The sequence below is a fragment of the Miscanthus floridulus genome, chromosome 2 (assembly GCF_019320115.1).
Source record: "Miscanthus floridulus cultivar M001 chromosome 2, ASM1932011v1, whole genome shotgun sequence".
Taxonomy (NCBI): Eukaryota; Viridiplantae; Streptophyta; class Magnoliopsida; order Poales; family Poaceae; genus Miscanthus; species Miscanthus floridulus.
The window spans coordinates 138,875,802-138,903,465 of NC_089581.1; the positions used below are offsets into that span (position 1 = coordinate 138,875,802).

Below are 27,664 nucleotides of genomic sequence, written 5' to 3' on the forward strand. Positions count from 1 at the left end.
CATGCCCACATTTCACGCAACCAACCAGTCCAACCAGACAGCAACCATGCAATAGATCCAAAATTGCTTACATCAGCACATATCCTATGCTTTTTGAAGTAAAAAAATTATAACTCCTAAACCAAGTATCCTAATTAAAATCCGATTACACCATCGTATTCGTTAACTCTTCAAAACAAAATCCCACGTGGATATATTTCAATAAAAAAATTAACGAACATTTATCTCATAATAAACATGTATTTAAAGATAATTGTTGAACATCACATTAACACTATACGAACATCGCGAAAAATAGCATAAAACATCGTATGTATACTATGTGAACATCACATATATCATGAAATGTTAAAAATAAAAAATAAAAATAAAATTAGTGAAGTAATTAATTATAGCCGAACAAAAAGAATTAAAAATGCTACCGAACATCACAAATACATCATAGAACATCATATTAACACTACACGAACATCATAAATTATAGCATAGAACATTATATGTATACTACGTGAACATCACATATAGCATGAAATGTAAAATAAAAATAATAAAATTAGTAAAGTAATTAATTAGAGTCAAATAAAAAGAAGAAGAAAAACTATAGAACATCAAAAAATATATCAGAGAACATCAATGTATACTACCGAACATAACAAATATATCGTAGAACATCACATTAACATTACACGAACATCATCAAAATATAGCATAGAACATCATCAGTATACTACATGGACATCACAAAATATCATGAAATAAAAATAAAATAATAAAATTAGTGAAGTAATTAATTAAAGTCAAATAAAAAGAAGAAAAATGCTACCGAATATCACAAAATATATCCTAAAACATCAATGTATCTTTACTGAACATCACAAAATACATCGTTGAACATCACATTTCTACTCGCGGACATGAAAAAATATATCATAGAACATTACGTACATACTACATGAACATCGTGTGTATCTGTAAATAAAAAATGAAACATAAAATTATAAATAGAAGAAAAGGAACGAAAATAATAGATAATAAATACAAAAGTAGAAAATAAAATAAACAAAATTATTAATTCTATAAAAAAAATGTATGAATATTAAAAATAATAAGATAAGAAAACAAAAAAAATAAAAATAAAAAAACTAATAGAAGCAAGGAAGGAAACAAAAAATAAAAATAAAAATAAAAAGAATAAAAGAATAAAGAAAATCAAAAGAATGCCAAAAGTCCACGAAAAAGAAAAAAGAAAAGGAAAATAAATGAATGAAAAGAAAGAAAAAAAGAAATCAAAGAAGGAAAGAAAAAACACACAAAGGAAATAAAAGAAAAGGAAAAAAAATAAAACAACACAGAGAAAAGAAAAAGAAAAAGAAAAAAACGCAACTACCATACCGCACTCCCCATGTTCGACGCACGTACGTTAGGAAACGGAACGGAAAGAAAAGAGAAGGAACAGCAACGACTCGGATGGCTTGCTCTGCATGGGCTTCGGCTGGGCCTAGCGCGCTCCTGGGCCGTAATCGCGAGTGGGGGAGGGGGGTCGGCAGACGGATTCCATCCGACTGGTCGGCAGCGATGGTTTCCGAAAAGAAACAGTCTGATTCTCAAAAAAATAAAAAAAACTGTCAGATATCTAACATTCCGAGACGCAGAACAGATCAACACATCATCCCAATTTAGGGGGCAAGCAGATCTCAGGCACCAACATCATGGCTCCAGTAAAGAGTTCAACAGAACCTTAATAAGTTAGTCATACAGCTACAAGCCTACAGACCAGCCCGGTAAATTTAACTCTAGCAGCACAAGGATGGGTCACTGGCTTCACGACCGCGATCCTTGGTACTGCCTCTGTCTCTGTATATTCAGTTATTCACCATCCTCACTTCGTCACATATACACCGATCCGCTCCGCGACCTGCATCAAGAAGAGCGCACCAGTGAAAAACAGAGATCAGGATGGAGTCAGCGCTCATTCCCAAAGAACAAAGGCATGCCAAGAACAAAAATAGGTAATAAGGAGGGACAGAAAGCTCTTGGCAATGCTGCGTTGCTGCAGCTGGTCTTATCCAATCCTACAAATCTACAATGCCCACCCCCAAGAACACCAAGAAGCATCCATTTCATGTGGTGGAGACAGGCCACAAAATGTCTGATACATTTTGACGTGTCGATCCATTCTGGACTGTTCTTTGGCCACAGAGAGACGTGCTGGACCACAGACCATTTCCCCTGTGGCACATGACAGACCTGCCGTACCACACTAACAATCAATGCTACCCACACAGCACAGGCCAGTGCAGTGCAACGCAGCATGCCCACACTTATCCTTACTGTCACTAGTTCAATCCAATAACCGATCATGACCGTGCTCTGATGCTGGAATCTATTAGCACGCTGTCAAGATAGATCTCTAGAACAAGGTGTCAAGAATAAATAGAAATTATACCTCCTTGAAGGATCGAACATCGCTGCCCCAGAGCCAAGCATCACAGCCTGCATCTCTGGCTCCCCATATATCATTTCTACGATCGTCGCCAACATGCACAGCTTCTTCAGGCTTCACACCTAAGAGCTCACAAGCCTTCAAAAATATTATTGGATTTGGCTTCTCTGCTGCAACCTGATAGTATAGGTTGGAAACAATTGCATTATGAGATACAAAACACACACAAAAAAAAACTTTTTTACAGAAAAAAGAAGCACTACGCTAGATCACAGTAGCAGTAGGTAATAGTATATAATACAAACATGATTACTTGGAATTGCAAGTACAAGATTTCTGCAACGAAGCCATCTGTTTTTAACATAAGTCAAAGAAATAACAAGACAAGTAGACAAACCTCTGCAGAGACTGCAACTGCATCAAACCAGTGGTCACATTTCAAGACCTGCAGAAGTGGTCGTAGACGGGTATCAAAATTGGAAACAACGGCAGTTTTAACACCAGCTTTCCTTAAAGCTTTAAATACATTTTCAGCATCAGGATCACAAAACTTCCAGGCCTAGCAAGCATAAAAAGCTTCTCGTTAGTCCAGCTGAAGTCAGAGACAGCAAAGAATATTCTTCTGCTGACTACACAATTAATCTAACCTTTTCTGTCATAAAGTACTGATAAAGTTCCTCAAAGTATTGTGCATCTGAACAGCCTGTTGAAGAAGTGACTATGTGCTGCCAAAAGGGTCTCCCATCATCCACATACCTGTTCAATGTTGGTATAGTAACTTAACCTCGAAATGGATTGATGATAATATATACAAGGCATTCTAGAAATAAGATACTTGAGAGAAATATCAGGAGTATAAAGTACTACAGCACAACATGGATAACAATAATAGGGAATGGGTTCGCGAAGATAACATAAACAAAAAGAGTAAATAAATATCATTATCTGTGGATGGTTTCTGTTTAAAAATACAAGGGTACTGCCATAAGTAATCGCAAAAGAAAAAATGGGCACAAGATGAAAAATGAACCTCATGCTGTCACAAATCAAGTGTGATTTGTTAAAACAACCAATCAACTCCCTAATATACATAGGAGTGGCTTTCAACTTGATTGTTTAAGCAAGCTTCTCAGTTCAAATTAGCAAAAAAAGCAACAGCTGACAATGGAAAGAAAACAATATGCAAGTCAATATTTTTCTAAATAATCTCGTGGTTGGACAAACAAAATCGAAACAAAGATCAATCCAAATTTCTTCAAAGTGCAGCAATGACCTAAATTGGTAGCGCACTGGTTTCTTCAAACGATATCTACTGGTAATTTTGAAGAGGGCACATTTATCAACAAAACAACCTATGTACATAAGTATATAGTACCAAGTATGGGGAAAAGAAAAGAACATGGAGCCAGATTAAATTGGTGTTATGGATGCACCTTTAGTGTAAAGTTCTGATCACACTATCTATTAGGGAACACAACAAAATACATGTGTATACATGAATTATGCGAACATGAAAATATGGCATAGAAGTATAGAAATATATAAGTCAGTGATTTAGTGCACAATAATAAACAAATCAAACCATAACTCCACTCCAATTGTGGAACATAACATTAATAAGATTAAACAACATTGTAGTCTTGCTCGAATACGGAAGCATTGACTACTCCACCAACTATACAATTTCTTTGGGAAACAAAATAATTTTGCAGAAGTAACCTTTTTTTGAGCATCCATAAAAGGCAAGCCTAACTATATGTCTATATATGTGCACGGAGACGTAAATATATGGAAGCCTCAAGAAGTAACATTTTTTTTTGTGAAAATCAGCCTTAACATATGCAGCTTGATACTAAAATAAGCAAACCAGAAAAATGACAAAGTACTGCAATAGCACACCTCAACTAACCACGCCACTATTTTCAATCTTTCCTTTTTTTCCCAATTTGTCGTCATTTGCGAATCTAGGGCTTCTAATAAGTAACAGCTGAACTGAGAGATGTTATTTATACAAGTGACAAGGATGTCGTGTACTAGAAGTCAGCACGTGTAAAATGTCATTTTGCGCACATGAATGGCGCCATACACCAATTTTCATGCAGATTTGTATGGAGTCGACAACGCAGAAACTTGGACAAAGTCAGACCAATTAAAAAGGAAGAAGAGAAATCTCCATTGTCAGTGAATTGACCTCTCAGCTAATGAGCTTGCATCAGATCACCAAACACTCGCTGCGTCTAGCCAAAAAATAACATGCAGACACGAAACAGAAAAGTATGGCACAGCAAGATCTAAGTGATTACCATCGATAAACAGATATACAGGTATCAGACCACAATTGATAAATTGTCAGTAAGTGGCAACGTTTATATATACCAGAAATGTATACCTGAGACGTGATCCACCCCATGGTTTCTCGTACGCCCGCCTGTATCTCATCAAGATCTCATCTTCCGAGTACTTCACTCCATACTTCTCACCAATGCTCTTATACACCTAAACAGAGGGAGCACACCGTCAATAATTCAGAGTACAAACTTTTACAGACAAATCTGTGTCATAAGCCACAGAAGCCACATGAAGGCAGTGTAAAATTCAGGCCCGACAATTCAATTCAAGCTGCAATGTTGAGAAGAGAACCTATCGTGCCCCCCAGAGGACAGCCCAGTGACCACCCAGACTCCACATCACAGCATGACACTAGCCCGGATGTAAGGATCACTAACGCACAGGCACGCAGCGAGCCGGTAGAAGAGAAAGAAGCGGGACTGGCCGACTGGGTGAGGGGAATGATGTCCTACGGGCAACGGTGCTGACCTGCGCGGTGGGCTGGGCGGGGACGACGAGGGTGCCGACGGCGTCGACGAGGAGGGCGCGGTGCGTGACGTCGCCGTAGATGGACTTGCGGTAGTCGTAGTACTCCCGCGCCGCCGAGAGCTCCCACCCGGCCCCGGCCCCCTCCTCCTCCTCCTTGTCCTTTTTGCTCTCCGTCTCCGCGGCGGACGTCGTCCCCAGGCGCCGCTGCGGCCACCGCCCTCCCACGAGCTCCGCTGCGCGCGCGCGCGCCCGCGCTGCCGCCGAGCGCAGCGTCGCCGGCGCCGCCATTTCCGCGGCTGCAGCAGTGGATGGATGGATAGAGGTGGGGAGGCCCAGGCCCAGACGCAGGGTCGCGGACTCGCGGGGCTTGGCGGTTGACGGGCGCCAGGAAATGTGACGAGCAGCGGCGGCGGCGTCGGGGTGGAGGTGTCAGATGTGGTGCGCCGTGCGCGGCGAGGCGCGGGCGTGAGAGGTGGCGTCTGCGGTGCTCTATCCGTAAATCCTGGGTGTGCGGTGTGCCTGCGATTTTTTTTTTAATTTTAACACTTTTTCAAAACTAATTTTAAATCTAACACTGTTGATTTTTTTTAACTAACATTTTTTACCGTGTCTATTGCCCTGGCGCGACCAAATGTCTGTGCCACGCCATGCATGATGGCGCAACGGAGGGCTGACGTGGCGGCGACCAGAAGCACTGACCACTGACGTGGCAGGGCTCTGCCGCGCCACCAATCTTAAGGCCGCGGCTCCCACGCCCGCCCGTCGTCAAGCACGTCGGCCGCCGCGCCACGAACGGCGGTAGCCCGACCCTCCATTGCCGCCTCCCTCTCTTCCCTTCCATTCCCCGGCCACCTCTCTCCCTCCTCGTCCTAGTTCAAGGTAATGACGCATATTTTAATTTCGTTTGAATGGTGGATAGAATATTATGAATGGGAGTTAAGGTTAGTAGGAAAATTATGTTTAAGAACTATGGTGAAGATATTAGTTTAATTTTGTCAATGTTAAGGTTAATTATTTAGTTAGAAGTATGTTTGTCATGTATATTTTTGTTGCTATAATTGTTGTTTATAAAATTTTAGTTGCATTGCAAATGATTACATTTTACATTAATTTGTCTTGTTTTGATTGATGTTTAATTTGAACCATTTTATTAGATGAATAGATAGAAAACATGTTTCGGAAGCAGTTATGGCGAAAACGGGGTCATCCTAGAGAAATGTATCCCCAACGAGTCTAACAAAGATGCCCCCATCCCTCCTGAACTCCCTGTCCCTAATTGTGACTGTGGTCGTCCAACGGACGTGTTTCAATCGAGACATCCAGACACAGCGGCTTGTTGCTTCTACACGTATGAAAGCTCTAGTTTGATTTTGGTGAATTGATGAAACCCTAAGTGCTAACCTAGTTTATCAAATGATCATGAGATAGGTAGCATACTTCAAGTAGAGAAGCTAATGAAGATCATAACATAACAATGGTGATGGCATGTCGATGATCAAGGGCTTAAACTTGAAAAGAAGAAAGAGAAAAACAAAAAGCTCAAGGCAAATGTATAATTTATAGGAGTTATTTTGTTTTGGTGATCAATACACTTAGAGAGTGTGATCACATTTAGGTTTGATAGCCGTACTATTAAGAGGGGTGAAACTCGTATTGGAATGCGGTTATCAAAGTGCCACTAAATGCTCTAACTCATTGCATATGTATTTAGGATCTAGTGGAGTGCTAACATCCTTAAAAATATTTAAGAAAATATGCTAACATATGTGCACAAGGTGATACACTTGGTGGTTAGCATATTTGATCAAGGGTGAAGAAGACAGAGGAGATGCCAGCGTCGATCAAGTGACCGGACGCTGGATCTGAATGCACCGGACGCTGACTGCCTGCGTCCGGTCGCACTGACCAGGCGGCACAGTACCTAGGGCATTGCACCGGACGCTGGTCTATGTCCGGTCAAGGTGGACCGGACGCGTCTGATTGAAGAAATACGCCTCGGGGAGCTTACTGTACTCGACCGGACGCTGGGGCTTCAGTGTCCGGTCAGTTTTGCCGGATCGTCCGGTCAGCTTCGTAGCCGTTGAAATCTGACGAATAGCGTTTGAAGCTAGTGACGCGTGGCGTCCATCAGTGGACCGGACGTTGAGTCCAAGGTCCGGTCAGTATGACCGGAGCGTCCGGTCAGAGCGTAGTGTGCCCAGTGAAGGGGTATAACAGCTCTATTCCGTGGGGGGCTTCTATTTAAGCCCTATGGCCGGCAATAGCTCAGCATCTTTGGCATTTTTCATTGACATAACAACCTTGTGAGCTTAGCCAAAGTCCTCCCACTTATCTCCATCATTGATTCATCATCATAGTGAGATTGGGAGTGATCCAAGTGCATTGCTTGAGTGATTGCATCTAGAAGCACTTAGTGTTCGTGTTTCGCTGCGGATTTTGCTTATTACTCTTAGTGGTTGCTGCCACTTAGACGGCTTGGAGCAGCGAGGATCGTTGAGCGGAGGGTGGTAATTGTCTCCGGCTTCGATCGTGGTGATTGTAAGGGGTTCTTGACCTTTTCCCGATGGAGAGCCAAAAGGTACTCTAGTGGATTGCTCGTGGCTTATGTGATCTGTAATAGAACCGACTAATTATACGAAATTAATTAAGAAAATCATCCGCCAGAGCAGACGATTTAGCAAACTTAAGCCCGTATAACCCGGTAGTCCGTAAAATCACGAAGGATTTCAAACCAACTTCCATTCCAGCCAAGATCGTAATAAGTTTAGCGGTCACCATCACATATTACATAAAAGTTCGCAATCTTAGATACATCAGAGTTTCAACATAGTTATTACAAAAACAAGTTCGAATAAAAGTAGCGAAAGTCATTTGCCAAACCACACACACTCACGCGAAGTTCAAATATAGTGCCAGCGAATGATTATCTCCAACAAAAGCATCAGACGAGATGTAAGGAATGACCATGCCCATGGTCCTAAGCATCACCCATCGTAGGGTAAAGGCAGTTGATACAGTAGACGTAATACATCTGCCCATCTGCAACAAGTGGGAATAAAACCCTGAGTACGAGAAGGTACTCAGCTAGACTTACCCGACATAAACGAAAATAAGTGACACCAAGGATTATGAAGGGCTTTATAGTAGGGTAGCTGACTTATTTGCAAAAAGAAGCATTTTTAGCATTTTAAGACCCTTTTTAAAGGATTATTGTCAAGTTAATTGTTATTAACCTGTCGACTAGATTTGCACCTATACTAGAGCAAACATGTGATTAAGCAGATAATGATAACCAATGATCATTAAACAACTTCCATACTGTCATATTCACTATAACTGTCCAAGTGTTCCATAAACAATTACTACGATGAAGTAACTCAAGTCAAGTGCTCACTGTCCAGGAGCGATGGCGATTCGAATCGATTCCTAACCAGCTGGTGATTTATTCCTTACACAAACCACACTCACCCGCTAAAGTGAGATATTGATCACCGAGTCAATTATCCAGGAATCTCGAGTTTGCTAGGAACCACATGTACCCGGGGGCCGACCGACTGCACTTTGGTCTTATCATCTCGCCCCCGTGTCCTACCACACCTACTCCGGCACAGTGCATTGCGGGCAATCTACTCGGCCCGAATAATCTTCCAGCTTCGCGGTCGGAAGGTACTTTATCCGGCCAGCTAAATGTAAGGCATGCGTTCAACATGACTCGAGGCCCAACAACGGTCGGTCCTTAATCGACACAGACGGAAAACACTACAGTCCAAAACTCTGCAAGTCTTCGTCCGGTCTCAATTTCATTTAACACTTAGTTATACCATGACTTCATAGTCATCCAAGCAGATCCAGGTAACCACCTATAGCTCGCAGGTGACAGAAAATCACCCGACTTCTACCGGTCTAAGCCAGCTAAGCATTGACTCGATTACGGATACTAGGGTAACAAGGATATAGTATAACAAAGGTAAATAAGGTATAATGCAACAACGGTTGCAAACAACTCCTGAACGTAATGCATCAATTAAAGTAAAGCATTGAATTAATAATTGCAAACCGGGAGAAAATGCTCCGGGGCTTGCCTCTCTCGAAGGAGCTCGGGCGGTGATCGGGGCACTCCGGAAGTTCCTCAACGTCCTCCTCGTCGGCTTCGGGGCACTTCCTATGGCTGCACCTCAAGCTGCTCCTCGGCCTCCTCGGGTATGACAACTGGGTTCTCGGTTTGCGATCCTGTATGATGCAATGTGCGTAAGCATGTATGCAAACGGTACATCGAATGAGATGAATACAATGGATATGTTTGAATGCAAGGTAGTCAACATCATCCAAGAACATATACTACAAGCACATGTCATCTACTGCATTCTCTTCTACTCCTAATATGCTAAATCAACACATCTTATTAATTGCTTCAAAGATACACCAAAGCTTTACTAATTTCTTAATCACACAAAAAGCAACACTTAATTAAACCTTAATTAATAATAGGTTTGAATAGCAACCTCTATTTTTCTTGCTTAGAAAAATCTTAGAAAATTACCCTAGCACAATACTACCCTAAGTAGTCTACTATTAGATTTTCATGGTATTTGAATGAGTGGATTAGCCTACACAAAAATAACAAGCTATGGCATAATTATGAACATAAAAATACTTTGTACTGTGAAAAGTGTCAAACAACAGAGTTAGTATTTTTTCTATGTTCTTCATAGCATACAATGACTGTACAAAAATTATCACATGCATGTTTTATACAAAGTTTGCTCCCTAGCAAAAATAACAAAAAACAGTCATTAAAGGTACTTGAACTACATCTCAAAATTTTCCCACAGCACATGCATGAAACATATTTTTTCTAGGAAGTACATTACATAAGAAGATTAACAAACTTAGAATCATATTTTTCTGAAGCCTATAGATTTTTCTACATATTTTTTAAGTTATCAGCAATATACATGATTAAATAAAATTCTACAGAAAAGTATCTCAAAAATGACATGCAATAATTTTCCCAAGTAGATCTGATGATAAGGAACCTAGAAAAATTTATTTCAACAGTTTTGGAGAAATTTGAGTACCCAAACATTTTCCAAACCATTTCTATTTTCAAATAATAAAGAAAAATTTAAAACAAAGCATCCTATTGCTACTGGGCCAGCCCGCGGGAATCAATCGGCCCACTGCCACATTTGGCCTGCACGGCCCAAGCGAAGGGAAGGGGGAGGCGGCCCGGCAGGGCGTCGGCCCATGGCCTCTCGGCCTGGCTCGGCCGAGGCGAAGGCCATGCCGGCGCTGTGATGCCGCGGCGGCGTGGCTCGGCCAACGAGGCCGACGGCCATTGCCGGCCGTGCCAGGGCAAGCTAGAGGGACCATGCGGTTCGTGAGAGGCTGGCGAAGGCAGGAAGGTAGCTAGGCAGGGTGGAGAAGAGCAGGAAGGGCAACTTCCACGGCGGCCGAGCACGGCGGCGCCATGCCCGACGGTGGCGAGGTGCTAGAAGGCACTACCTGAGCTCGATCGATCGGCACAAGCACGAGCACCACGTGCCGAAGAGCGAGGCGGAACTACTGGCGCATGATTACTGGCCAAGGTGGAGAAGGCGCGGTGAATTTGGCCGGTGGGTGCGGTGGCGCGGCGAGGGGGAGAGTGGGGGAGCTCGGCGCTTGCGGAGAGGAGAGGCAGCATGGGAGAGAGCAAGCGAGCGCACCGGCTTCAGTGGAAGTAGGCGGGCACGTGGGCGCGGGCGCAGGCCGGCTGCGGCGCACGGCGGCGTCGACGGTGCATGGCCGCCACGCGGCGGGTGAGCTCTGCCACGGTCGGGACGCGACGCGGCGCGTCAGTGGGCGGGCGAGCGCGGAGGCAGGCCAGGCGTGGCGCTGGCTAGGCTGGGCTGGCGAGGCGCGTGGCGCTGGCGCGGGAGGCTCACGGCTGCAGGCCAGGCCGGCTTTGGCCGTGGGCCAGAAATGAGGCGGCGGCCCGCGAATGAGAAAAGCCCTTTTTCCATTTATATTTTCAAGAAAATTTTAAATGTCAGCTTTCAAATATCATTTTGAGCAAGAAAATGACATCTTTTGAAAATGTACCAAAAATGAAAGTTGATTAGAATGTAATTCTCTACAACTTTGCTTTTATGACTAAAGTCCAATTCTATCTAGATTTTGAATTATAAAATGAAAGTCAATGTTTAACTCAAAACCCTAATTTTTGGGGAATTATTTTTGAAGCAAAATTTTGAATTAATTTGAATACAAACCTTACTCCAAAAATTGAACTAAATAATCCTAGATGATTTACAATAGTAGCCAAACATGTTTTACTAGCCTAGCAAACAAAATCAAGGCAAAACAACTCTAACAAATGTATGCAACATTCAGGTTTCACAACATGTTTCATATGTTTCGAAGTAGTGTTTCAGTTGTTATTTACATGATTAGGCATGTATGATTTGGATGCTTGATGATGCATGATATGTATGATTTGCAGTGCCTAAATACTGGCATAACACCGGGGTGGTACAGCCCTCCCCCCTTATAAAAATCTCGTCCTAAGATTTGGGTTACGAACCATTTGTTATAAAAATCTTCATAAGCTTTTTGTAGATACTCTCCTGTTTCCCAAGTTGCATCTCCTTCATCATGATGATCCCACTGTATCTTGTATGTTTTTACCACACTATTCTGAGTAGCACGTTCTTTAGTGTCTAACACCCGGACTGGTTGTTCACGGTACACCAAATCTGATTTGAGTTGGATACCTCGAGGTTCTATTCTTTCCTCCGGAACACGCAAACATTTCTTGAGATGTGATGCATGAAAAACTGGGAAAACGGTACTCATTGTCTCAGGTAACTCTAACTTATAGGCTACCGGACCTCTTCGTTCTAGAATCTTGTATGGTCCTACGAATCTCGCGGCAAGCTTTTTTCGGACTCCAAACATTTTCTTCTTCATTGACGTGACTTTTAGATAAACATAGTCACCAACTTCAAACACAAGGGGTCTCCTTCTTCTGTCCACATAACTTTTCTGTCATGATTGGGCTGCTTTCATATTTTGCTGAATAACATGAACTTTCTTCTCGGCTTCTTCTACAAAGTCAATACCATAATACCTTCTATCACTAGGCTCGACCCAATTCAATGGTGTTCTACATTTTCTGCTATACAAAGCTTCGAATGGGGCCATCTTGATGCTTTCTTGATAACTATTATATAAGAAAGCTCAGCTAATGGTAACCATGACTCCCATGATCCCTTAGAAGACAATACATAGGCTCTTAACATATCCTCCAAAATAGCATTCACTCATTCAGTCTGACCATCTGTCTAAGGGTGATAAGCGGTACTGCGAATCAAACTAGTTCCTAAGCCTTTGTGTAAATGTTCCCAAAAGTGAGCCGTGAACTGTGAGCCTCTATCAGATACTATGGTCTTCGGTATACCATGCAACCTCACAATTTCTGCGATATACTTCTCAACATATTGAGGTGGTCGATATTTTGTTTTGACAGGCAAGAAATGAGCGGTCTTGGTAAGACGGTCCACAATTACCTAAATCGAATCATGTCCTTTTTGAGTAGTGGGCAAACCCATGATAAAATCCATACTTATATCGTCCCACTTCCAACTACGGACTGATAAGGGTTGCAACATACCAGCAGGTTTCATATGAATAGCTTTCACTCGACAACATGTGTCACATATGGCAACATATGTTGTAATTTCTTTCTTCATTTTGGTCCACCAATAACGAGATCTTAGTTCTTGATACATCTTACTACTTCCAGGATGGATAGATAGCTTAGAAAGGTGAGCTTCATCCATGAGTTTATTCCTAAGCTCTTGATCCTTGGGAACCACAAGACAGTCGTCAAACCACAACACGCCCTGTTCATCCACTTTAAAGTGTTGAGATGACTTTTCTTTTATTTTCTCTTTGATGTGGAATATTCCCTTGTCGGTTTTCTAGCCTTCTATTATCTTACTCTCCAAAGAGCAACTAATCTGAATACTATGTAACATAGCAGGATGTATTAGATCAAACCCGTCTTCAAGTAATGGCTGCACATTCAAGTAATGTGACTTTTTGCTCAAAGCATCTGCCACTACATTGGCTTTTCCAGGATGATATTGCACATTCAAGTTATAATCCTTGATCAATTCCAATCATCTGCGCTGTCTCATGTTCAGCTCTAGTTGTGTAAAGATGTACTTAAGACTCTTGTGATCCGTGAAAATATTGCACACATTACCAAGTAGATAATGTCTCCAAATTTTTAGGGCGTGCACAACTGCAGCAAGTTCAAGATCATGTGTCGGATAGTTGACCTCGTGCTTCCTCAATTGACATGAGGCATAGGCAATAACTCTCCTTTCTTGCATAAGAACACAGCCTAATCCAGTTTTCAATGCGTCGCAAAACACATCAAATGGTTTCTCGATATCTGGTTATGCTAGAATAGGAGCAGTGGTCAACAGTTTCCGCAAAGTATGGAAAGCTGCTTCACACTCCTCTGTCCACACAAACTTGTGATCCTTCTATAGGAGACTTGTCATCGGTTTGGCAATCTTCAAAAAGTCTGGTATAAAGCGACGGTAATAACCCGCTAGTCCTAAGAAACTTCTAATCTCAGGAACTGTGGTCGGTGCTTTCCAATTCATAACTTCTTGCACCTTACTTGGATCGACTGAAACTCCATTCTCTGACAGAATGTGACCAAGGAAAGGAACTTCCTTCAACTAGAATTCGCATTTGCTAAACTTAGCATACAGTTGATGATCCCTAAGTCTGGTCAAGACAGTTCTCAAATGCTCTTCATGATCTTTCTTGTTCTCGGAGTACACCAGAATGTCATCGATGAACACCACCACAAACTTATCCAATTCTGGCATAAAAACTATATTCATCAAAAACATAAAGTATGCAAGAGCATTTGTCAAGCCAAAGGATATGACAAGATACTCATACAACCCGTATCTGGTGGAAAATGTAGTTTTCGGTATATCCTGTGGCCTAATCTTGATCTGATGATAACCGGATCTCAAATCTATTTTTGAGAACACCTTGGCCTTGGCTAACTGGTCAAACAGAACATTAATATGAGGCAAGGGATACTTATTCTTTATGGTTACAACGTTGAGTGGCCTGTAATCTATGCACATTCTCAACGTGCCCTCTTTCTTCTTCTTCACAAACAAGGCGGGACATCCCCATTCAGACTTGCTTGGCCAGATAAACCCCTTTTTTGATAAATCTTCTAATTGCTTCTTCAGCTCAGCTAACTCATCTGGAGGCATCCGATAGGGTCTCCTTGAAATCGGAGCTGTTCTAGGGATTAATTCAATTTCAAACTCAATCTCTCTATCCGGCGGAAGACCAGGTAGCTCATCTGGGAATACATCCAGAAATTTACATACTACCAGAATTTGATGAATAGGAATGACTGCCGTAGCACATGTAACACTTATAAGGTCTGTTCTTTGAGGCAATGGTACTTGGAAAGTACCCTCACCCAGGGGATCCTTAAGGGTAAGTACTTGACTTCTAGTATCTATGATTGCTCCCCAATCCTTCATCCAATTCATCCCTATAAAGACATCCAAAACTAATCCAGGCATAACTATCAAGTTCACTCGAAACTTCTTGCTACCTAATTCAAGGGTTGCCCCTCAAACCATCCAGTTGGTCAAAACATCAGCCCCTACTGAACTTATATGGTAACCATAACCCAGTTCTGTACATAGTTGTTCATGTTTCTGTGCAAATGCTTGACTCATAAAAGAATGCGATAATCCAGAATCAAATAGAACAACTGTAGGGTTTTTGTTGACAGGAAACTTATCAGCAGTGACGGGCTCTCCCTCAGGAATTTCATCCACGGTTGTACTATGCACTCTAGCATTATAAGTTTGCTGCTTCTTCTTGGGCAGGTACGGACAAAACCTCGAGAAATGGCCAGGTTGATCACAGTTATAGCAGGGTCCCCTCACTGTCCTAGCAGACCCCACAGCTCCCTTGGAACTGCCTTGTATCGTAGTTGTGGCTGCTTTGTTGGGCTGTACTACCATCTTGTAAGGCTTCTGGGGTCCACATAAATTCTGACTTCTTTGCTGAGGTGGCCTGAACCTAGCGCCAAGTGCCAACGGGCGATATGGAGGACAACCTCCCATAGGTGCTCTAGCTTGGGACGGACCACCTTCAAGGGCTCTCTTGCGTGTCTTGGCTACGATGCTGGCGTTGTTATTCTTCTCCTGCTTTAGACAGTCGCTGATGAAGTCATTGAATCTAACACGGTTGTTGGTACCAACATGCTTTATCATTTTTGGATTGAGTCCCCTCTAGAAACTGGCTATCCTCTTAGCATCTGTGTCAACCATGTTGGGAGCATAGCGACATAAGTTGTTGAAGGCATGCAAATATTGCATCACGGTCTTAGTGCCCTGATTTAACGCCAAGAATTCTCCCAACTTTATCTCAGTCAGCCCGGGTGGAATATAGACTCCACAGAAGGCCTCAGCAAACTCTCTCTACGAAATCTGAGCATTTGGAGGGAAGGTGGTGTGATGGTGCTTCCACCACATTCCCGCCGGTCCTTGCAACTGAAGTGCAGCATACTCCATTTTCAACACCTCAGTCAACCTCAATACACGGAATTTATCTTCCATCGTGTTGATCCATTCCTCAGCATCGAGTGGCTCTATTGCTTCCTTGAATACTAGTGGCCTGGTGTCCATAAAATCTTTGAAGCTGCTATATTGGTTCACCCCAAGGCCACCACCCTGATTATTTCCACGTTGAACATTGTTGGCGATGGTACGCAGAAAATCCTCCATGTTCTTCTGGGATTGTTCCGCGTTGCGCTGACTCCCAAGCAACTATGTGAGGAACATCTCGGGGGTAAATGAGGGAGGAGGTGGCAAATGCAGTTCATGGGGAGGCTCATTGTTGTTGTCGTGGTTTCCACCACCACCACCGGTCCCCGCACCGTTAGCACCGGTCTTAGCGGCCTCGTACGTGGTTCGGTGAGTGTTTGTCATCTGCATATTTCAGCAATAAGTAATGATTGAGTGAGGCTGTAATAATTGCGAGTGAAGGAAAAATTATGCCGTACTGAATTTACTAGAGAGAATAAATTCATACAATAAAATAGAGGCACAACAATCGCATCCCAATTAAAACAACATCACTTAATCAAATTACTTCAACGGCAAACATTGCGTCCATACAACCAAATTGCCAGCATACATACACTGGACTTTTATGCGTTCAGATATCGCATTCAAAACCAAGTTCCAACCACATGCCAAGTCTCATACGTTCGAAGCAACATACAATAGGTTACATGCCAACAAAAGAAAGGTCATCGCGACAAGACCTAGATACTAGCGCAAGGCAACTAGCCTACTCCTCGGGGCCATCGTCGGGATCAGAGACATCACCATCGCCCCTAGATGAAACTACAGGCTCGTCCTCATTGTCGTCATCGATGTCCATGCCAGCGGCGTCTGGTGGAGCATATGGGCCAACCCCATTGTAGAGCGCATGAAACTCCTCGTGCAGGTTGCCATTGTATTCCTCTAGCTCATCGACCCTCTGCAGCAGAAGGTCCCTCTCGTCCCAGGCTTCATTCCTTTCCTGAACCAACTGTCCAATCATGCGGTCTGCATTGTTGTTGGCTTGAGTCAACATATGCACCCGCTGCATAGCTCTATCACCTCTCTCAACCGCCTGGTCTCGCTGTAGGTTCATATCAGCCAACTGCTCCTGCAAACTAGCTATAGCACGTGCCTGTCTCTTCTTCTGCTTTCTCCCCTTGAGCTTATCCTGACCATGCAAGCCAGTCAAAGTCTAGTAGGTACTCTCGAGACCCTCATACGCTCTGATGGCGGCGAACATAGCGCTCATTGCCTTGTTGTCGCTAGCCTGTCCTTCAGCTGGACCTCTGACCAGGGCACTTCCCTAAGGCTGAACCCAAATGGCATCACGAGGATCATCCCTAGGAAAAGTGCTAGCTAGAGCTGCTGCAAGCTCACTAGAAAATCTACTCATAATATCTCTGATGACACGGAAGGCTGCTCCCTCTACACCCTCAGCAGGAGTGCGACCCTCAAACTCAAAATGCCAACCATCCTAATTTGGAGCATCACTGAGATCAGGAACCGTGATCTCCACCACTGCAAGTCCATCCTCTGCTAACTGGCTCTCATTCCAAGAGTACACCGGTTCTTGACCCTCTAGGTACCCCACATCATGGAGCACTCTCCAAAGCAAAGTCGGTATGCCAAACTCGCTCAAGAAGGTGTCTGTGGTGCGGTGCTCCCTTAGGGCCAACGGACATCGAGGTGCTCTACCTCCGGTGGACTTATGGGCGGTCTGCTTCGTGTGGGCCATCTGTAGCAAAAATTCTTTTATTACCCCGGGGAAAACATATTTTTGGGGATACAACTTTTATCAAAAGGAGATAATTAATTTATAAGGGGAGGAATGCATGACAGGAATGAAATGCACAAGTAATATGATGTATGTACGTGGCGTACGTTCTCACAAACTTATGAAATGAATAATTTCTAACGACGAATTCGGTAGCATGCTAACGATCTCTCAAATACGTAACTAATACGTTCTATATGATAGTGTTGTTATGTACCTGCAGAAGATTCATTTTAGCCCAATTCCCAATGAATGCATAAAAGTAGTAAATTTTATCTACACGTTCTACACGAATCCCCAGATACATGTACAACGATAGTAACTACCCGAACCATCGTCCTATTGACGACATCGCCTCAATAGACGGAAGACCCATACATGAGATACCTTTGTAAAACATGCGTAGAACATGTAATTACTCTAGCATCATATAAGCATTCACCCTAGATCGGCGGTGTATTCGATCATGCTCTCACAACTCACACTTACCAGGACGTAGAGACAATTGATCCATACACTACCACTCAAACAAGTGGCACTCATACAATAGCACGCTGTATGAGCGACAAAAGAGAAATATGATGCAAGAACCCCAAGTCAGTACTTAATTAAGCCACCTAAAGTCCTTAACTGGGCATAAAGGATATGACCACTGGCACACTTTATAGTTTGGAAATCACGTTTTCAAATGCCTTTTTGTTTTAAATACACTTGTGAACAGTAACATGCTAAACCATGCTCTGATGCTAGCTATAACAGAACCGATCAATTATACAAAATTAAGTAAGAAAATCATCCGCCAGAGCAGACGATTTAGCAAACTTAAGCCCGTATAACCCGGTAGTCCGTGAAATCACGAAGGATTTCAAACCAACTTCCATTCCAGCCAAGATCGTAATAAGTTTAGCGGTCACCATCACATATTATATAAAAGTTTGCAATCTCAGATACATCAGAGTTTCAACATAGTTATTACAAAACAAGTTCGAATAAAAGTAGCGGAAGTCATTTGTAAAACCACACACACACTCACGTGAAGTTCAAATATAGTGCCAGCGAATGATCATCTCCAACAAAAGCATCAGACGAGACGTAAGGAATGACCATGCCCATGGTCCTAAGCATCACCCATCGCAAGGTAAAGGCAGTTGATACAGTAGCCATAATACATCTACTCATCTGCAACAAGTGGGAATAAAACCCTGAGTACGAGAAGGTACTCAGCTAGACTTACCTGACATAAATGAAAATAAGTGACACCAAGGATTATGAAGGGCTTTATAGTAGGGTAGCTGACTCATTTGCAAAAAGAAGCATTTTAGCATTTCAAGACCCTTTTTAAAGCATTATTGTCAAGTTAATTGTTATTAACCTGTCGACTAGATTTGCACCTATACTAGAGCAAACATGTGATTAAGCAGATAATGATAACCAATGATCATTAAACAACTTCCATACTATCATATTCACTATAACTGTCCAAGTGTTCCATAAACAATTACTACGATGAAGTAACTCAAGTCAAGTGCTCACTGTCCAGGAGCGATGGCGATTCGAATTGATTCCTAACCAACTGGTGATTTATTCCTTACACAAACCTCACTCACCCGCTAAAGTGAGATATTGATCACCGAGTCAACTATCTAGGAATCTCGAGTTTGCCAGGAACCACATGTACCCGGGGGTCGACCGACTACACTTTGGTCTTATCATCTCGCCCCCGTGTCCTACCACACCTGCTCCGACACAGTGCGTTGCGGGCAATCTACTCGGCCCGAATAATCTCCCAGCTTCGCGGTCGGAAGGTACTTTATCCGGCCAGCTAAATGTAAGGCATGCATTCAACATGACTCGAGGCCCAACAACGGTCGGTCCTTAATTGACACAGATGGAAAGCACTACAGTCCAAAACTCTACAAGTCTCCGTCCAGTCTCAATTTCATTTAACACTTAGTTATACCATGACTTCATAGTCATCCAAGTAGATCCATGTAACCACCTATAGCTCGCAGGTGACAGGAAATCACCCGACTTCTACCGGTCTAAGCCAGCTAAGCATTGACTCGATTGCGGATACCAGGGTAACAAGGATATAGTATAACAAAGGTAAACAAGGTATAATGCAGCAACGGTTGCAAACAACTCCTGAACATAATGCATCAATTAAAGTAAAGCATTGAATTAATAATTGCAAACCAGGAGAAAATGCTTCGGGGCTTGCCTCTCTCAAAGGAGCTCGGGCGGTGATCGGGGCACTCTAGAAGTTCCTCAATGTCCTCCTCGTCGACTTCGAGCACTTCCTGTGGCTGCACCTTGAGCTGCTCCTCGGGCTCCTCGGGTATGACGACTGGGTTCTCGGGTTGCGATCCTGTATGATGCAATGTGCGTAAGCGCGTATGCAAACGATGCATCGAATGAGATGAATACAATGGATATGTTTGAATGCAAGGTAGTCAACATCATCCAAGAACATATACTACAAGCACATGTCATCTACCACATTCTCTTCTACTCCTAATATGCTAAATCAACACGTCTTATTAATTGCTTCAAAGATACACCAAAGCTTTACTAATTTCTTAATCACACAAAAAGCAACACTTAATTAAACCTTAATTAATAATAGGTTTGAATAGCAACCTCTATTTTTCTTGCTTAAAAAAATCTTAGAAAATTACCCTAGCACAATACTACCCTAAGTAGTCTACTATCAGATTTTCATGGTATTTGAATGAGTGAATTAGCCTACACAAAAATAACAAGCTATGGCATAATTATGAACATAAAAATACTTTGTACTGTGAAAAGTGTCAAATAATAGAGTTAGTATTTTTTCTATGTTCTTCATAGCATACAATGACTGTACAAAAATTATCACATGCATGTTTTATACAAAGTTTGCTCCCTAGCAAAAATAACAAAAATTAGTCATTAAAGGTACTTGAACTACACCTCAAAATTTTCCCACAGCACATGCATGAAACATATTTTTTCTAGGAAGTACATTACATAAGAAGATTAACAAACTTGGAATCATATTTTTCTAAAGCCTATAGATTTTTCTACATATTTTCAAGTTATCAGCAATATACATGATTAAATAAAATTCTATAGAAAAGTATCTCAAAAATAACATGCAATAATTTTCCCAAGTAGATCTGATGATAAGGAACCTAGAAAAATTTATTTCAATAGTTTTGGAGCAAATTTGAGTACCCAAATATTTTCCAAACCATTTCTATTTTCAAATAATAAAGAAAAATTTAAAACAAAGCATCCTATTGCTACTGGGCCAGCCCGCGGGAATCAATTGGCCCACTGCCACATTTGGCCTACGTGGCCCGAGCGAAGGGAAGGGGGAGGCGGCCCGGCAGGGCGTCAGCCCATGGCCTCTCAACCTGGCTCGGCCGAGGCGAAGGCCACGCCGGCGCTGTGACGCCGCGGCGGCGTGGCTCGGCCAATGAGGCCGATGGCCATTGCCGGCCGTGCCAGGGCAAGCTAGAGGGAGCATGCGGTTCGCGAGAGGCTGGCGAAGGTAGGAAGGTAGCTAGGCAGGGTGGAGAAGAGCAGGAAGGGCGACTTCCATGATGGCCGAGCACGACGGCGCCATGGCCGACGGTGGCGAGGCGCTAGAAGGCACTACCTGAGCTCGATCGGTCGGCACAAGCATGAGCACCACGTGCCGGAGAGCGAGGCAGAACTGCTGGCACGCGATTGCTGGCCGAGGTGGAGAAGGCGCGGTGAATTTGGCCGGCGGGTGCGGTGGCGTGGTGAGGGGGAGAGTGGGGGAGCTCAGTGCTTGCGAAGAGGAGAGGCAGCGTGGGAGAGAGCAAGCGAGCGCACCGGCTTCAGTAGAAGTAGGCAGGCGTGTGGGCGCGAGCTCTACCGCGGTCGGGACGCGACGCGGCGTGTCAGCGGGCGGGCGAGCGCGGAGGTAGGCCAGGCGCAGTGTTGGGCTGGGCTGGACTAGCGAGGCGCGCGGTGCTGGCGCGGGAGGCTCGCGGCTGCAGGCCAGGCCGGCTTCGGCCGTGGGCCGGAAATGAGGCGGCGGCCCACGAATGAGAAAAGCCCTTTTTCCATTTATATTTTCAAGAAAATTTTAAATGCCAACTTTCAAATATCATTTTGAGCAAGAAAATGATATCTTTTGAAAATGTACCAAAAATGAAAGTTGATTAGAATTTAATTCTCTACAACTTTGCTTTTATGACCAAAGTCCAATTCTATCTAGATTTTGAATTATAAAATCAAAGTCAATGTTTAACTCAAAACCCTAATTTTTGGGGAATTATTTTTGAAGCAAAATTTTGAATTAATTTGAATACAAACCTTGCTCCAAAAATTGAACTAAATAATCCTAGATGATTTACAATAGTAGCCAAACATGTTTTACTAGCCTAGCAAACAAAATCAGGGCAAAACAACTCTAACAAATATATGCAACATTCAGGTTTCACATGTTTCATATGTTTCGAAGCAGTGTTTCAGTTGTTATTTACATGATTAGGCATGTATGATTTGGATGCTTGATGATGCATGATATGTATGATTTGCAGTGCCTAAATGCTGGCATAACACCGGGGTGTTACATGATCCTCATCTTGTGTTGGTTGTGCGGCACCCTATTGAGGGTTTGGTATGTGAAGCCAATTAGCGCGTGAACCTCTAAGTGAGTGAATCGCCACAACGAGAAGTAGCTTGCCGGCAAGCAAGTGAACCTCGGTAAAAATCATTGTGTTTATCCTTTGATTCCGAGGTGATTGGTCTTCATTGTTATTCATCCTTGAGATTGTTTGGTTCACTCCTCAATACGGCGGTATAACTATCTTGATCACTCTCTTTACTTTACCACAAACTAGTTGACAAGCTCTTTAGTGTAGCTAATTGTGAGAGCTTGCTTGTTTGGTTGGTGTGGCTCTTTAATTAGCTTTTGAGAGCACACTAACATAGGGTAGTGTCATAGCTCTTGTGTAAATCGACATCATCTAAACTAGAATTATGGTAGGTGGCTTGCATTTTAAGTAGGCTAGCGCAACACTTGCTTCGCCTCATAATTATCTAACCATTTTGTTAAGTGTTGTTGTAGAATTTTTATTAGGCTATTCACCCCCCCTCTAGCCATTAGGACCTTTCAACGTGCAGTCGTTTTAATGTAAGTAATTGTTTTCACTATCTTTTTCTTCTTTATTTGTATTACTAGATTACTAATATTTTGTTGAATTTTTATTGTGTAGGACCATGAGAGGTGCTTTTTCTTTTAGTGGATTGACGGTGCAGAAAAGTTTGACCCCAGATACCTCCTTTTCGATGATTGGTGGAGAGGGCGCATCCACGAGAGCACTTCGAGCGGTGGGTTCCACCTCCCCCTAACCCCCCCTCCAATGATGGCTAAGGAGAAGCACTTAGCCATAGTTAGATGACTCGAGGAACCTCCTTTGTGTCATTGCGGAGTCCGAGCCGTGATAAACCTTGACAATACATTAGAGTTTATGAGTCCAAACAAGCATAAAGTAAGTGCAAAATGTATTTGTTGAAATGTTGAGCTATATGTATCATGTACTAATGTCACATTATTTAGGTGTATTCAATGGTGAAGTGTCGTTTTAAGGAGTGGTTGTATGGTCCTAAGAACAAATGGCCCGAACAACCTCTAAAAGCAAAACAAAAGAAGAAAGAAAGGTTAATTTACAAAGCACCATTAGTCAAGTGCGAATGTGGTGTTAAATCTAACTACGGTCTTGTCTTTTTGGAGCTTGGAATAGGCCATTATTGCGGCCATATGATTGACTATGATGAGGTTGATTATTTTTGTGGTAACCATGAAATCGTATTTTGTTTATTTTGCTAAGGCATATATGATATAATATATCGTTTGAACAGAGCACAAGGAAATGCAGGTGGGAATGTTATGATGATCAAGATAAGTTCTTAGATGAACTGAAGGGGAGGCAAGTAATTGCACGAAAGAGGGGATATGGACCTAACTACGTCAACCTTTTCGTTAAATATCATAAAGACAAGATGCGTGAGTTTGCTAGACAGCATGGTATTTATAACTCGATCGATGTTGGGCTTGTCAAATGGCGATTGGAGAGACGGGTGGCATTAGAGGAGGAGAGGGCAAGGAAGGAGGCAAGAGAGAAGACAAGAGTACAGATGCAGGTCTTGAATGAGCATGTTGTTTCATTATGTGCCAGTGAGTGCTTGAAAGCCTTTTTTTCGTTGCCTGATTTTAAATATAATATAATTGCATTGCTAACTGATTGCATTTTATACATAAAGGAATTGGATGCAGCGAGGACCATGCTGTAGAGGTGGCTCATGCAATGTACGAGGAAAAGAAGCTAGATGAGCACAGAAAGTGAGCTGGTTGCACCGTTGAATCACCGATTGTGTTGTCTGATAAGGGGGACGAGGATGAGGACGACACTGCCAGACTCAGCGAGCTTATCGCTCTAGCAGAGGTGGGCTTGCAGGCGGATGAGGCTAAAGACGACACTGCTAGATTGAGCGAGCTCATCATTCTAGCAGAGGTGGGCTTATAGACGGAGGAGGCTGAGGACGACACTGCCAGACTGAGTGAGCTCATCGCTCTAGCAGAGGCGGGCTTGCAGGCGGAGGAGGATAACGACGTGTTCTTTACTCAGGCCACAGATGCCGCAGATGAAGCGGAGGCCACTTACTATAGGTGAAAGGCAGATCAGGGCAATGCAGGTGACCCTAGCCACAACAACAGGGTTGTAGTTGAGGATTGGTACTCGGACGACGAGTTGCTTACTCAATATGTTTCTGACGAGGGTTTTTGATTGCGTCGCCTGTTAGTTTCATGCTTTATTAATGATCAATGTAGCTATGTAGTAGAAATTCTATTGTATTGTCTTATATTCTATTTGAACTACTGATGTATTGTACCCATGTATCATGTACTCGAATTACCCATGATTGATCTTAAGTGATCACATCTGGTTGTATCATGCGTTCAAAATTTCTAAAATGAACGTAATCATTTGCCACGCCATAGCCTAGGTTTTGGTGCTCCATAGGTATGGTTGTGCCACGCCAGAGCCCACGGTGTGTCTGTGCCGCGCCATAGTACATGGCACGTTAGTGATGTGCCATAGACCATGGCACGGCAGTGACACGGACAGACAACGGCCAGCTACAATTGAGTTGTTGTCGGTGCTGTATAAAACTATAAGTGATGTACAAAATGAACATGAACCAAATAAATGGACGACAAGTTGCCACACAACATTTTGATTGGTTTATGAGTCTACAAGTTTTCGATGATAATATTCGTTCGACATAAGTTCGACGTAATGAACTAAGTCCTACGAATGTAAGGATTCCTTGAATGCCTCTTGGAAACCTTGTTGTCTGGTAGAAGAAGGGGGTCGTCGTACTCCACATCAAGAAGGGGGTATAGCTGGTGCGGCATGAGAGGGGCCATCCTGTTACAAAATAATAAACAAAGGGTTAGAGTATTTAAATTAACAATTTTTAGATTAACATTATGTAGCATTGCAAAATTTGAACTACTTGTTATGCAATACAAACACAATATGAAATCACCTTCTGTCTTCTATGCCGGCTAGCCTTGTAGCCAGATTATTTGCAAACGGAGCAAAGATTCCTACCACGGGTCTCGTTGAAATCTCCCTCGCCGTACATGTCTTCGCCGTACCCTCTCATAGCGTCCATGTCCCCCTTTAGTCGCTTCTTCTTCCTCCTACCCTTCCCTACCTTCATTAGATCCGGATGCGGCACGTAGTCATAACCATTATGAGGTGGCCACTGTGTTGGGTCAAGGTATGGCTCGAAGCTCATCTCCCAAATACTAATAGTGTTCGAACGGAGATATAAGGATGACATATATGGTAGATCCTCATAGTTGTAACCGCGAACCCTATAGGCCGTGATCATATGAGAGCATGGGGCATGCATGATCTGAGGGACGTTGCAACTACACTCTACCTTTTCAAGATCAACTCAGTAGTTTCATCCACCATAACGTTCACCGTCCAAGCTTGTGCCACCCTTGCCCCGTACACTAAAGATATGGCAGCGGGGTCCATATGGCTCGGCGGTGTGCTGCTTGGCCAATTCCTCAGCCTCCTTCAAATGTTCAGCTCTGGCCTTTCCAAAATGCCTCTGCTCAGCTATATTTCTCTACGTAAGTTCTCACCTCTTCACAAAATATTTGTTGCACTTATGAAAGGAGAACTCAACAATTCCAGACACAAGCAATGATCGAACTCCGGTGAATACACGATTGAAGGACTCCGAGGAGTTAGTGGTCATAATGCCATACCTGAAACCCTCCTTGTCATATGCTAACGCCCATTGAGCCTTCTGTTCCATCTGAATCTCTAACCAGGCCTTTCTCACTGCATTTATCATCTTGTCTAGTTCTCTCTTTGTCTCCTTAAACTGGTGCTCTGTACGTACACAACATAGAGCCTTTATCTTGTCACATACGTCCTGCTTCCGTTGATGTCGCTAGAAATTAGTAGCAAAGTGTCTTATGCACCATCTATGTACTAGAGGTGGGAACCCATCTATATGCTCAGCTACAGCATTAAGAATCTCTGTGTGACGGTCGAAGATCAAACATATAGTGCGAGTTGGACCAAGCACTTACACATGTAGAAGCCACATGAACCATGACCATGATTCATTGTTCTCTCCCTCTGCCAAAGCAAAAGCCACGGGTACTATCTGGTCCTCAGGATCAACAGCAGCAACCATCATCAAGGTGCCCCTATACTTTCTTGTCAGGAAAGTACCATCAACAAGTATGACTGGCCGACAAAACTGGAATGCATGTTCCGTTTGCGCGAACGACCAGAACACACGATAGAGGACATGCCTCAATGGGTCCCGGAAAAACATCCCTCCGGTGCCCACAAACCATTTCAAGCCAGGATTGTAATAATGCATTACACATAAGATGCGAGGCACCCTATTGTACGCTTCCTCCCAAGTACCCCATCAAATTGCCAGAGCAATTTGCTTAGCACGCCAAGCCTTTCTATATGTCACATCGTACCTAACGAATACAGATATGGACTGTTGTAAAGAAGACATCGAGATGTCGTTATTGTCATCAATGAGCCCCAATATACGACGGGCAAGGTAACATGTAGTGAGCTACTGATGATTTTTCTTCCTCCTATTGTCTAGGCAAGTGTGGGGTTCAACAACTTTAGTTATCCTCCACTTGCCATCACTCTGTCTCCTTCGTTCATTTAACCTCTATGGACAACCATTTTTGCATATCAAGTGGTACCTCAACTTCTGGTCCGAATGAGTGACGGTGTACGGTCTATGGTGGTATACAGCATAGTCCTGAAGGAAGAGTTTCATCTCTGACATTGTGTTGAATATCATCCCCTTCCTAAGGGTTTCTTTCTCATGGTTATACAATGAATTTCTACACAGCTGGAGACCGGTATCACAAACTGCCATAACCGTCATGCTGACATCCCTATAGTTCAGAACGCCCTTGAAAGGTACGTTCTTGGACCTTAGTTGCTCAAGCTCAGTCGCTATGTAAGGTGGTGGTGGAACATACTGCTGCACTTCGCTAATTCTGGCCCATGAATCATAGGGGGTATCATCTGCAGCCAAATCTATGACTAGTCTACCCTGAGCATGGACACCTTGCAAAACCTTAATTGGTATTGGTAATGACATAGTATGAACCGGTACTGACATAGCATCAGCCGGTGTTGCCATAGCATCTGTACCTCCTTGGTCATCATAAGAATTATCTGAATCACTGCTAAGTACATCACCGATCATGTCCTCCTCCTCCTGCTCCTCCTCTTCCCGTTCGAACTCATTTACATCGAAGTCATTGCTTATACAGCCTACTGTAGTTGAATAAAACTGCTCCTGCATCAACTAACCGTCTAAATCCATGTTATCCTGAGTTGCTTCCCCTTCGACCCCAAATTCTTATTCATTGCCTCCAAA

The 27,664-nt window shown here is 43.1% G+C and overlaps 1 protein-coding gene across 1 annotated transcript; it reads right to left on the reverse strand.

Annotated features, from left to right (window-relative positions):
- Positions 1-1,653: 1,653 nt before the first annotated feature.
- LOC136539844 (uncharacterized) lies at positions 1,654-5,776 on the reverse strand. The gene is made up of 6 exons (XM_066531837.1): positions 5,261-5,776; positions 4,833-4,939; positions 3,091-3,199; positions 2,841-3,002; positions 2,447-2,620; positions 1,654-1,915 (listed from the first exon to the last, which is right to left on the reverse strand). The coding sequence occupies exons 1-6, from the start codon at positions 5,546-5,548 to the stop codon at positions 1,880-1,882; spliced, it is 876 nt and encodes a 291-aa protein (XP_066387934.1). The 5' UTR covers positions 5,549-5,776; the 3' UTR covers positions 1,654-1,879.
- Between the last annotated feature and the right edge of the window lie 21,888 nt (positions 5,777-27,664).

Excerpts from the sequence above, each read along its gene's own strand:
- LOC136539844 (XM_066531837.1), bottom strand. The coding sequence starts at position 5,548 with ATGGCGGCGCCGGCGACGCTGCGCTCGGCGGCAGCGCGGGCGCGCGCG. Across the intron at positions 3,003-3,090 it reads AGTACTTTATGACAGAAAAG|GCCTGGAAGTTTTGTGATCC; the intron begins GTTAGATTAATT and ends TATGCTTGCTAG. Across the intron at positions 2,621-2,840 it reads CAGTTGCAGTCTCTGCAGAG|GTTGCAGCAGAGAAGCCAAA; the intron begins GTTTGTCTACTT and ends CTATACTATCAG.